The following is a 12,800-nucleotide window of genomic DNA, read 5'->3' as shown; positions in this document are numbered from 1 at the left end:
AGTCGAGGCGGGAGATGACCAGGGAGTGGATTAGAAGCTTTGTGGTGACATTGGTTAGGAAGGAGCGTATCTTTGAGATGTTGCGGAGATTGAGGCGGCAAGTTTTGGATAGTGATAGAATGTGGGGTCGAAAGGTTAGTTCAGAGTCCAGGATTACACCTAGGACCTTGGCGTGGGGAGATGGGTTGATAGTTGAGCCGTTAATATTGACAGGGAAATCAGGGGAAGTGGCACCTGAGGGAGGAAATATCATGAGCTCGGTTTTGGATAGATTGAGTTTGAGGAAGTGATGTGACATCCAGGCTCATATGTCTGCTAGTAAGTTGGTAATGCGTGAGGAGACAGATGGAGAGAGCTGGGGGGTGGAGAGATAGATTTGGGTGTCATCAGCGTAGAGATGATATTTAAAGCCGTGGGAGGAAATCAACTGACCCAAGGAGGTGGTGTAGATTGAGAAAAGGAGAGGTCCAAGAACAGAACCTTGGGGGACCCCAACGGAGAAATGTGTTTACCAAAAATAGTGCTCAAGTTGGTGCAACAATAATAAGGCATCATTAATGGTTAGCCTAAAACTGTCCATACAAAGTTGGACCGGGCACCCCAAGATTTCCACTTCCTAGCACCAGGCAGGCTGATATGATTTGGTGATCCATAGTGATCTCCACATCTGGACACCACTGAAAAATTATATAAAAGCCAAATATATACTTTGTTGTATCCCTTAGGCAAATACACTATAACTCCAAAAGTATTGGTACGCCTGTCTTTTACACGCACATGAACTTTATTGGCATCCCAGTCTTATGCCCCGTACACACGGTCGGACTTTGTTCAGACATTCCGACAACAAAATCCTAGGATTTTTTCCGACGGATGTTGGCTCAAACTTGTCTTGCATACACACAGTCACACAAAGTTGTCGGAAAATCCGATCGTTCTAAACGCGGTGACGTAAAACACGTACGTCGGGACTATAAATGGGGCAGTAGCCAATAGCTTTCATCCATTAATTTATTCTGAGCATGTGTGGCACTTTGTGCGTCGGATTTGTGTACACACGATCGGAATTTCCAACAACGGATTTTGTTGTCGGAAAATTTTATAGCAAGCTCGCAGACTTTGTGTGTCGGAAATTCCGATGGAAAATGTGTGATGGAGCCCACACACGGTCGGAATTTCCGACAACAAGATCCTATCACACATTTTCCATCGGAAAATCCAACCGTGTGTACGGGGCATTACAGTTTCAACTCTTCTGGGAAGGCTGTCCACAAGGTTTAGGAGTGTGTCTATGGTGGTGGGAATGCTTGACCATTCTTCCAGAAGCACATTTGTGAGGTCAGGCACTGATGTTGGACGAGGATGCCTGGCACGCAGTCTCCACTCTAATTCATCCCAAAGGTGTTCTATTGGGTTGAGATCAAGACTCTATATAGTCCAGTCAAGTTCTTCCACCCCAAACTTGCTCATCCATGTCTTTATGGACCTTGCTTTGTGTACTGGTGTGCAGTCATGTTGGAACAGGAAGGGGCCATCTCTAAACTGTTCCCACAAAGTTGGGAGCATGAAATTGTCCAAAATGTCTGACCTAAAGGGGCCAAACCCAACCCCTAAAAAACAACCCCACACCATAATCCCCCCTCCACCAAATGATTTGTACCAGTGCACAAAGCAAGGTCCATAAAGACATGGATGAGAGAGTTTGGGGTGGAGGAACTTGACTGGCCTGCACAGAATCCTGACCTCAACCCTCCTTTGGAATGAATTAGAGCATAGACTGTGAGCCAGGCCTTCTCGTCCAACATCAATGCCTGACCCTGGAAAAATGGTCAAACATTCCTATAGGCACACTCCTAAACCTTGTGGACAGCCTTTCCAGAAGAGTTGAAGCTGTTATAGCTGCAAAGGGTGGGCCAACTCGATATTGAACCCTACGGACTAAAACTGGGATGCCATTAAAGTTCACATGCGTGTAAAGCCTCCTTCTTCAGGCCGTGCCTCCAAAACATGTTGTCATAGCAACCTCCCGGGGAGACGATTCACCCGTTCCCACCTCCCATCGCGGCCAGGATTGACGTCACGCAGCGCATGCGTGGCTCCTTGTACTGTCCAGCCAGGGTCCTACATCATCCATCCCTGCTCCTTGAGTCTTGGAGCTCATTCCTTGGAACAGGCTGGGAGAGGAGGCACACATGCCTAATTAACTGCAATTATCAAGTCTCCGTTTGTGAGTGCAACCTTTTGTTTTTCTACATGATTTTTTAATAAATGTTATCACACTAGGGCGGCCGTGCGTTTTCTTCTCCCTATACTTGTTACAGATTCCAGTCCACCACCCAGTGGATATACAAGGGAGCTGCAACACCTAGCTCCAGAGAACTTTTAAACACAGATTGGTTTCCATGTAAGAAGTGTCTGTGGGACTTGCTCTGAATGGAAATAGAATTTTTTGTGTGTTTGGACCCAGAAAAGTAATAGAGGGACATTAGTTCTAGTGACCTGGGGGTCTCCAAGGGATTCCCTTACTTTGCAGGGATTTCCTCTCACTTCCTGTTTTGCTATGGGACAGGAAGTGAAGGACAATCCCTTCAATGGGACACAGATGTAAAAAAAAAAAAAATCTGACATGAGTTATAACCCTCCATGACACTCTCCTGTCATGCAAATTGAATGCCGGGAAACCCTCATCTAATTTGCATAAGTGTGAACCCAGTCTTAATGTCTACCTAAAGGCAAAACTGTGTTTTTTTTTTTTTTCATTTTGGATAGAATATATGAGAGTTAATACCCCCTGTCAGTTTTTTTATTTTTCATTTGTGTCCCATTGGGGAGATTTTCCTGCACTTCCTGTCCCATAGCCAAAACAGGAAGTGAGAGGAAATCCCTACAAGGTGAGAGTATCCTGGGGTGTCACCAGAACTAGTGTCCCCATTGGAAGATTTCCTTTTAATTCCTGTTCTGATGTCAACCCAAAATTTGGGATTTTCTTTTACTTTCACTTTTGATGATATCAGAAAACAGAAATAGAAAGGGTAAATCTCCCTAACTGGGCCACGGACAGCAATAAAAACAGACAGTTGTTGTAACCCCTCTCCACTTTATCCAAAACTAAAAAAAAAAAAAAAATTATGTCTTTAGTTGCACTTTAAAAACTTGTTAAAAACTTGTTAAAGCCCCACAGGATACTTTTCTATAGATTCATTATATATATATTTTTTTTAGCTTTCAGATGTCCAAGCACTGGACTTACCAAAGCTTTCAATTTCTTCAGATGAAAATAATACACACAGAGTCTATATGTCACCTCAAAGGCTACAGGGTCATGAACCAACAGCAGCAGATGATATGTACAGGTTTGTTTTTATTTTTTTTTGTAGAATTTCCCCATTCATTACCAATGCTGTAAATAGATTTTACCAGCCAATGTGCTCATACTGTATTTTGTTCTGGTTTGGAGATTTTACACCAGCAGATCTGACCTTCCAGCCATAGTGTCTGGTCAATAACTCTGAGCAAGAATAGCACTACCCCTACAGGAGCCGCTTAGTAATCTGGGTTCTCTGTTCCGCAACCTCGACTCCAAGAACAAGTGCAGCCCCTCTGACACACCTGGTTGAGTGAAAGTTACTGCACCCACGTATAGGAACACAAGTTTCAATACCTTTAACTCAACTGTGAATTAGTACCAGGAAATAGACAGTTTAGTGGTAAATGAACTCAGTGTATTGGTATGCAAGGCCGCTGATAAGGGGGTACCACTGGGACTCCTGTAGGGGGCCCAGGCCCAGGATCCTGTCACTTAACAGGGGGCCCGGCCAGCAGCTGCAGACTTCATGGATGTGTGCTGTCAGCCAGTCAGTGTATATTATGTCCCTCCGCCATGAAATCATATTCCCTGTCATCCAGGGCTGAGGGGGGCCCATCTGTTCACCCAGAGGACCGGGAGACTGTAGATCGAGGGGGACTTTTTTTTGGGGGGGTCCCCCCTTAGACACTATCCTGTGATGAGATAGAAGCCCCTGGCTCTGTAAGTCCCCACTGCTAGCCTGACGGAGTGATTCGGCTTGCCATACACACTGCCTGACTCCTTCAGCAAGTAAGAGCTGAGGGAATCAGGTAGAAGAAGAGCGCTGGCAGGCTGGCAGGCTTGGGGCATCTGGCTGGAAGTGGAAGAGATCAGTGCAGGCAGAGCCAACAGAGTCCATGTGTGATGTCCAGCAGTGTGCACAGAGGGATCGCCGGCTCTGGCAGAAGTCACAGCATAGGCATGGGCAGGGGGTGTGCCTAGGCACACCCTAATCACTACAAGCAGTGCCGATTCCCCCTACTGCCCGGGCCCCCCCCCCCCCGTGTTGGCCCCCCCGACCCGCAGTACTGCTGGCTTTCCTCCTCTCCCCCCAGCTGCTGCGGGGGATGTTTCAGGTAGGAGAGTGGGGGAAGGGGCTAGTAAATATGTCATTTATCAGCACCTTCCTTTTCTAAATGAACATAGTGAACATGCTCACTCACTGTGTTCATTCATAACTGAAGCATAGTAAACCATGTTTGCTATGCTTCAGTTTGTGAATGAACAGGACGCAGCTCAGCACAGAGCACTTCCCATTCAATCAGTGCCCCATGCAGCTGAGGCTGCAGATAAAGGCATGTGTATTTGAGCTTTAGGGTGCACACCCTATGAGTCACAGGAAAGGTACAGTATATAACTATATAATAGGGAGCAGCTAAATGTGATTATCATTATCATCATGATGATGATCACACTCACACAGTATAGGTGCTTTGAGCCACATCACCTGTATTGTCGCTGGTGATTATCATGGTGATAACGATGATGCTCGCTGAAGGAAGGAGAGTGAAATGCAAGCCGGCCATAGATGGTTCAAACCCCAGCCAGTTTAGCGGGGACCAGCCGAGATTCGAACCATCTATGGGCAGGCTGATTGTACCCAAGTTGATTGTTGTACAACTTGGGTACAACCGGCCTGTCAGATTTTACATGCAATTATTGCCAGCGACTATTATAGATGGGTGGGTGGGGTCAGGGACGGGCTTTTTGGGGGCCCCATCATGTAGGCTGTATGGAGCCCCATGATTTCTAACAGTGGCCCTGTTGGTATGGGTTAGAGTAAATGGTGGTTTGAACATAAATGAGCACACAGATAGTTGGCTCAGACACAGTCTGCTAAACTGTAGAAAAAATTCAAAAAAAGAGGGCACACTGGCCTAGTGCATTATTCAACAAAAATGTATTAAAAATTGATAAAATAGATTAAAACTACTCACAAGTGTGGCCAGTATGCTTCTACATCAAGCCACTACAAGTGGTAACCAAACTCCCAGCTATGTCGAAACCTCTTGCTTGAGGGGGACCTCACCAGGGTCCCTGCTGGCTGATGCAGGTAACCCTTCTTCATCAGAGCCACAGTCTGCTAAACAGTATAATTACTATGTCAAAATATCTAAGAATAGAATTTTGTATCACTAGACTGGAAGTAACTCAGCAGTAAACAGTGCATATAAGTATTAACTGCAATGTGAATAATACTATAGCTCAGGGGTGTCCAAACTTTTTTCAAAGAGGGCCAGATTTGATGAAGTGAACGTGCACGAGGGCCGACTATTTTGCTGACATTCTTTGAACCATTCAAATTCGGTCTAAGTGTGTTCGTCCGAGCACTAATACACCGCCCAACAAGAATTCTCTTTCCTTTGTGGCTGTGTGTTGGGAAGAGATAAGCTTGGGCGTGTTATTTGGAGATATATATATATATATATAATCTTTTGTGACCCCCAACGAATCCCCGAACGCTGCTCAGGACTAAGGATGAGCTCGGGTGTGTTATTTGGATATACCATATTTATAGGCGTATAACACGCACCTTCACTTTAAGAGGGAAGTTTCAGGAAAAAATAAAACATTTAAATAAAGAACTGTGAAGCAAAATAAGGGTCAGTGCCCATCAATGCAGCCAAATCAGTGCCCATCTGCAGCCTCACCATTGCCATGAATGCAGCCTCACCATTGCCATGAATGCAGTCTCTGAATGCAGACTCACCATTGACATCAATGCAGCCTCACCATTGCCATGAATGCAGTCTCTGAATGCAGACTCACCATTGAAATTAATGCAGCCTCACCATTGCCCTGAATGCAGCCTCACCATTGCCATGAATGTAGCCTCACCATTGCAATCAATGCAGCCTTACCATTGCCATGAATGCAGCCTGACATGTGCCATGAATGCATCCTCACATGTGCCATGAATGCATCCTCACATGTGCCATGAATGCAGCCTCACATGTGCCATGAATGCAGCCTCACATGTACCATGAATGCAGCCTCACCATTGCCATGAATGCAGCTTCACCATTGCCATGAATGCAGCTATACCATTGCCATGAATGTAGCTTCACCATTGCCATGAATGTAGCTTCACATGCGCCGTGAAGCAGCCTCACCATTGCCATCAGTGCAGCCTGATCGATACCCATCTGCAGCCTCGGAGGGGACAGGGAGGGGGTGGGACGAACGCCGACAGTTTACATACAGAAGAATCTCCTGTTTACTCGGCGGCCTCTTTAATACAAAGTCCCGCCTCCTGTGATAGACAGAACAGTCGTCAAATGGCAACCCAGGAGACGGGACTTCCTATTACAGACGCCACCGAGTAAACAGGAGATTATCCTGTATGTAATCTGACAGCACTCGTTCCGCCCCCTCCCTGTCCCCTCCGAGGCATTGCCGATAAATACGGTAAATATATTTTGTGGCCCTGGGGGCCACAAAAGATTTATACATCCAAATTACCAGGGGGGCCGTATTAAACCGGAACGCGGGCCGCAATTGGCCCGCGGGACAGACTTTGGACATGCATGCTATAGCTGGTCTAGAGTGCACTCTAGAAAAATGATTAGGATATAATGCAATGTTCCCTGAGAAGTACATCTTAGCATAGGCAATAAGTAAATGTCCCTGTGTAGCAGCTGTAAAGGGGCAGTCATTGGTCCTAACTTTGTAGTCAGCTAGCGTTGGGGCCCAACTGTACCATTGGTGCCTATGAGAATAGTCCCAGTCAAACCTGCAAGTAACAATAAGACTACTACAGACATCACGTGGCAGAGATAAATTATGCCCAAATTGTAACATATAACAAGAATAAGATCTGAAAATGCAATCAGATTTACATACATTTCCAGGAATGTGGTTAAATATATATATTTTTGTCTTTAGCTTTGGGATCTGTGCGTATGAACTTTTGAGCAGACAATGTCCATTCAAAGGTAAGGACTTGTTAACTTTATTTAAATTGTAAAAATGTCAATCTGCAGTTACTAGCAACAACGAATCACATTTCACCTACCATTAGTTGCCTGATCTTTTTATAATTTTTAAAGATGTCTATTACTGCTTTTCTGCTACCCTTGCAGAACTTTTAACCTTAAAAAATTCTGTCCATACTCCAGTAGACATGCCAGTTGGCTTGCTCACCATGGGCTGAACCTTTTCCAATCTAACCATACCAAAGTATTGACAATTCTGTAAAAGTCCAGCTGTTCAGTTTCAATTCAAGTGATGATTACAATCTCATACACAGATGTATATAAAAATGGAATATATGTATATAAAATGGAACTCCAGGCACGTTGGAGGCACACCCTATCCTGACCTCCAACCTTGGAGGCTGCCCAGGTTGTAATTTATGATTTATATTTTTTTATACTAACCTTTTCGAGGTTTTCGGGCTGGTCAGGTAACACATAAGGGGCTGTTTAGATCTTCTCCAGCGTTAGGTAATGCAGGGCACTATGGCGATGCCCCCTCGGATGCCCCTGAGTATCATTCAACCTGGAAGACTGAGGGGATCTAGTGGCAAAATGTAATTACTGCAGCAGACAGAGTTTTTGGCCCTGGATGACAGTTTGGCAACTCTGTAAATTGGCAAGATGCCTAATGATCTAAAGCTGATCGTACACTCAGCAGATTTTAGCTGGCCTTGATGAACCATCCGAAATGTGTTTATGAGTGGCCCTATCAGCACCACCCATGCCAACACTGCAGATTCATCTATCTATGCTGTATGGCATGGATGGAGGAATCTGTTATCATTAGGGTGTGCACCTCAAAGCTCAAACACATATGTGTGTGTGTGTATGTATACCGACAGTGTCAGTAGAGCAGTGGACGGTGTCAGTAGGGCAGAGATTGATGTCAGTACAGCAGTGGATGGTGTCACTAGTTTTTATTTGTATTTAATTTTTTAATAATTTTTTATTTTTTTACAAATTTTTTAGGAGCGCCATTAGGGGGCTTTGGTGAAATATCACTGCCCCCCTCCACTGCCACGTTTGGCACCTTTCTGGGGGGGAGCAGGTACCTAGTTTTGACAGGTACCCACTCCCACTTCTGGCTGATCTCGCCACGGCAAAGCCACCTGGAAGTTCGGCCCCCCTCTTCCTTCCCCCACCGCGCCATTTACAAAGCGCAGTGCGCTTCGTGCATGCACAGTAGCAAACTGGCTGTGAAGCGGGAAGGCTTCACTGCCGGTTTCCCCTACAAGAAATGGCGGCAGCAGCACCTCAGAGCTGATTGAAAAATCAGCTGGGGTGAAGACACCACTGGATTCGTGGACAGGTACTATTCCAAATATTAAAAATTTGAATTCAAATTTTTCTTAAGGAGCCTGGAGCGCCACTTTAATGTCACTTGTAGGGCTACGTATGCAATTTTTTTAGGATTAGGCTACATTCTCACCTTTGCATTCATTTACATGTACAGTATCTCACAAAAGTGAGTACACCCCTCACATTTTTGTAAATATTTTATTAACTCTTTTCCTGTGACAACACTGAAGAAATTCAACTTTGCTACAATGTAAAGTAGTGAGTGTACAGCTTGTATAACAGTGTAAATTTGCTGTCCTCTCAAAATAACTCAACACACAGCCATTAATGTCTAAACCGCTGGCAACAAAAGTGAGTACACCCCTAAGTGAAAATGTCCAAATTGCTGCAGCACAGTGGCCAAGACCATACAGCGGTTTAACAAGACAGGTTTCACTCAGAACCGGCCTCGCCATGGTCGACCAAAGAAGTTGAGTGCACATGCTCAGCGTCATATCCAGAGGTTGTCTTTGGGAAACAGACGTATGAGTGCTGCCAGCATTTCTGCAGAGGTTGAAGGGGTGGGGGGTCAGCCTGTCAGTGCTCAGACCATACGCCGCACACTGCATCAAATTGGTCTTCATCGCTGTCATCTCAGAAGGAGGCCTCTTCTAAAGATGATGCACAGGAAGGCCTGCAAACAGTTTGCTGAAGACAAGCAGACTAAGGACATGTATTACTGGAACCATGGGCAGTGGTCTGATGAGACCAAGATAAACGTATTTGGTTCAGATGGTGCCAAGCGTGTGTGGCAGCAACCAGGTGAGGAGTACAAAGACAAATGTGTCTTGCCTACAGTCAAGCATGTTGGTGGGAGTGTCATGGTCTTGGGCTGCATGAGTGCTGCCGGCACTGGGGAGCTGCAGTTCTTTGAGGGAACCATGAAAAACATGTACTGTGACATACTGAAGCAGATCATGATCCCCTCCCTTCGGAGACTGGGCCGCAGGGCAGTATTCCAACATGATAATGACCCCAAACACACCTCCAAGATGACCACTGCCTTGCTAAAGAAGCTGAGGGTAAAGGTGATGGACTGGCCAAGAATGTCTCCAGACCTAAACCCTATTGAGCATCTGTGGGGCATCCTCAAATGGAAGGTGGAGGAGCGCAAGGTCTCTAACATCCACCAGCTCCGTGATGTCATCATGGAAGAGTGGAAGAGGACTCCAGTGGCAACCTGTGAAGCTCTGGTGAACTCCATGCCCAAGAGGGTTAAAATAATCGTAATAATGGTGGTCACATAAAATATTGACACTTTGTTCGCAATTTGGACATTTTCACTTAGGGGTGTACTCACTTTTGTTGCCAGCGGTTTAGACATTAATGGCTGTGTGTTGAGTTATTTTGAGGGGACAGCAAATTTACACTGTAAGGCCTCTTTCACATGGACGATCCGTATGTCCGTTTTTCATCCTTCCGTTTTCGGATGAAAAACGGACATACATTCATCCCTATGGAGCGTCGGATGTCAGCGGTGACATGTCCACTGACATCCGACCCCGCTCCGATCCGAAAAGTGTAACGGAGGAAAAACCTACTTTTCCATCCGTTTTCGGATCGGATCGGGTGACGACAGACACTACGGTCCGTCGTCATTCGATCCCCCCATAGGGGAGAGCGGCGCTCTGACAGGTCCGCCGCTGCACAGCGTGCAGCGATGCACCTGTCATCTTCCTGCTCAGCCGATCCCCGCTGAGCCAGCGGATGTTCACGGGGCGGATCATCACTGATCCGCCCCGTGAGAAAGAGGCCTTATACAAGCTGTACACTCACTACTTTACATTGTAGCAAAGTGTCATTTCTTCAGTGTTGTCACATGAAAAGATAGAATAAAATATTTACAAAAATGTGAGGGGTGTACTCACTTTTGTGAGATACTGTATATTACAGGAGCTAGCATTTATCCCTAGAGAAAATTCACGTGCTGTAACTTGTACTGAAAGTTGCAGAAAGCCGCATTTTTCTTTTGTTTGTTTTATCATTGCACTAAATAAATGTGAGATAAAATGTTTCTTATCCTAGGAATGCTTTCCTGGCTCACTCTTGCATTTGCTTCCATACTGCTCTCCTGTATTCTGTTTATATTAAACATTTTAAGAATCAAGCCAGCTGTAGTTGGTGCTATTGAACAGGGTGAGAATGTTGCAGAACTAGTTGTGCAAGGTGCTTCTGTTACTAGAAATGTTTGGCTGGCATTACCATGCAACACAGAATACAATTGCTCTTCGTTGTCCAATTTCCATTCTTATAGCCATTAACACAGGAGGGCAAAACGCCAACCCAAATGAAACGCACTGGTTTAATATATTAATAGGTCTGTTTATAACAGGTAAAGAAAAGAAAAAAAAAAAATGACGGGTTTCATCTTATATATGGGTTCCTTGAGATGACTGTATAGCTGTATTAGTGCACTTGCATCAAAAACAATTGAGTACTATCTGTGATACTTTTTTTATTTACACTTACATCCAAATTTTCAGGACAAGCTTTAGGGATATACCCCCTTTTTTTTTAACCAGCTCAGTCCCAAAAAGTTTTACCCCCTTCATGATCAGGCCATTTTTTCCTATTTAGCACTGTGCTACTTTAACTGGGAATTGTACATTGTGAAACACTGTATCCAAACGAAATGTATGTCATTTTTTTTCATACAAATAGAGCTTTCTTTTGGTCGTATTTGCTCACCAGTGAGTTTTTTTATATTATAAAAACAAAAAAAGACAGATAATGTTGAAAAAATATATGTATATTTTTTCATCTCTGCTATAAAACATATCCAATAAAAAAATATATAACAAGTCAAATTTCTTCATGAATTTTGGGCAACATGTTCTGCTACGTCTTTGGTAAAAAAAAATCCCAATAAGTGTATATTGATTGGTTTGCATGAAAGTTATAGCCTCTACAAACTATGAGATATACAGTATATCACAAAAGTGAGTACGCCCCTCACATTTTTGTAAATATTTTATTATATCTTTTCATGTGACAACACTGATGCAATGACATTTTGCTACAATGTAAAGTAGTGAGTGTACAGCTTGTATAACGGTGTAAATTTTCTGTCCCCTCAAAATAACTCAACACAGAACCATTAATGTCTAAACCGCTGGCAACAAAAGTGAGTACACCCCTAAGTGAAAATATCCAAATTGGGCCCAATTAGCCATTTTCCCTCCCCGGGGTCATGTGACTCATTAGTGTTACAAGGTCTCAGGTGTGAATGGGGAGCAGGTGTGTTAAATTTGGTGCTATCGCTCTCACTCTCTCATACTGGTCACTGGAAGTTCAACATGGCACCTCATGGCAAAGAACTCTCTGAGGATCTGAAAAAAATAACTGTTGCTCTACATAAAGATGGCCTAGGCTATAAGATGATTGCCAAGACCCTGAAACTGAGCTGCAGCATGGTGGTCAAGACCATACAGTGGTTTAACAGGACAGGTTCCACTCAGAACAGGCCTCACCATGGTTGACCAAAGAAGTTAAGTGAACGTGCTCAGCGTCATATCCAGAGGTTGTCTTTGAGAAATAGATGTATGAGTGCTGCCAGCATTGCTGCAGAGGTTGAAGGGGTGGGGGGTCAGCTTGTCAATGCTCAGACCATACGCCGCACACTGCATTAAATTGGTCTGCATGGCTGTCAATCCCAGAAGGAAGCCTCTTCTAAAGATGATGCACAAGAAGGCCTGCAAACAGTTTGCTGAAGACAAGCAGACTAAGGACATGGATTACTGGAACCATGGGCAGTGGTCTGATGAGACCAAGATAAACTTATTTGGTTCAGATGGTGCCAAGCGTGTGTGGCAGCAACCAGGTGAGGAGTACAAAGACAAATGTGTCTTGCCTACAGTCAAGCATGTTGGTGGGAGTGTCATGGTCTTGGGCTGCATGAGTGGAGCTACAGTTTATTGAGGGAACCATGAATGCCATCATGTACTGTGACATACTGAAGCAGAGCATGATCCCCTCCCTTTCGGAGACTGTGCCGCAGGGCAGTATTCCAACATGATAACGACCCCAAACACCTCCAAGATGACCACTGCCTTGCTAAAGAAACTGAGGGTAAAGGTGATGGGCTGGCCAAGCATGTCTCCAGACCTAAACCCTATTGATCATCTGTGGGACATCCTCAA

At 44.7% G+C, this 12,800-nt stretch overlaps 1 protein-coding gene across 1 annotated transcript in view; it reads left to right on the top strand.

Annotated features, from left to right (window-relative positions):
- Positions 1 to 12,800, top strand: part of LOC141112546 (receptor-interacting serine/threonine-protein kinase 2-like) — a 106,925-nt gene that overhangs the window by 41,469 nt on the left and 52,656 nt on the right. The window contains exons 5-6 of the mRNA XM_073605464.1: positions 3,223 to 3,353; positions 7,232 to 7,281. Of these exons, the coding sequence (XP_073461565.1) occupies positions 3,223 to 3,353; positions 7,232 to 7,281 (181 nt within the window). The remainder of the gene's footprint in view (positions 1 to 3,222; positions 3,354 to 7,231; positions 7,282 to 12,800) is intronic.

Source organism: Aquarana catesbeiana, linkage group LG11 (assembly GCF_042186555.1).
Source record: "Aquarana catesbeiana isolate 2022-GZ linkage group LG11, ASM4218655v1, whole genome shotgun sequence".
NCBI classification, from domain to species: domain Eukaryota; kingdom Metazoa; phylum Chordata; class Amphibia; order Anura; family Ranidae; genus Aquarana; species Aquarana catesbeiana.
Note: the sequence above shows the minus strand (reverse complement) of the source record. Positions and strands in the feature narration are given on the sequence as shown.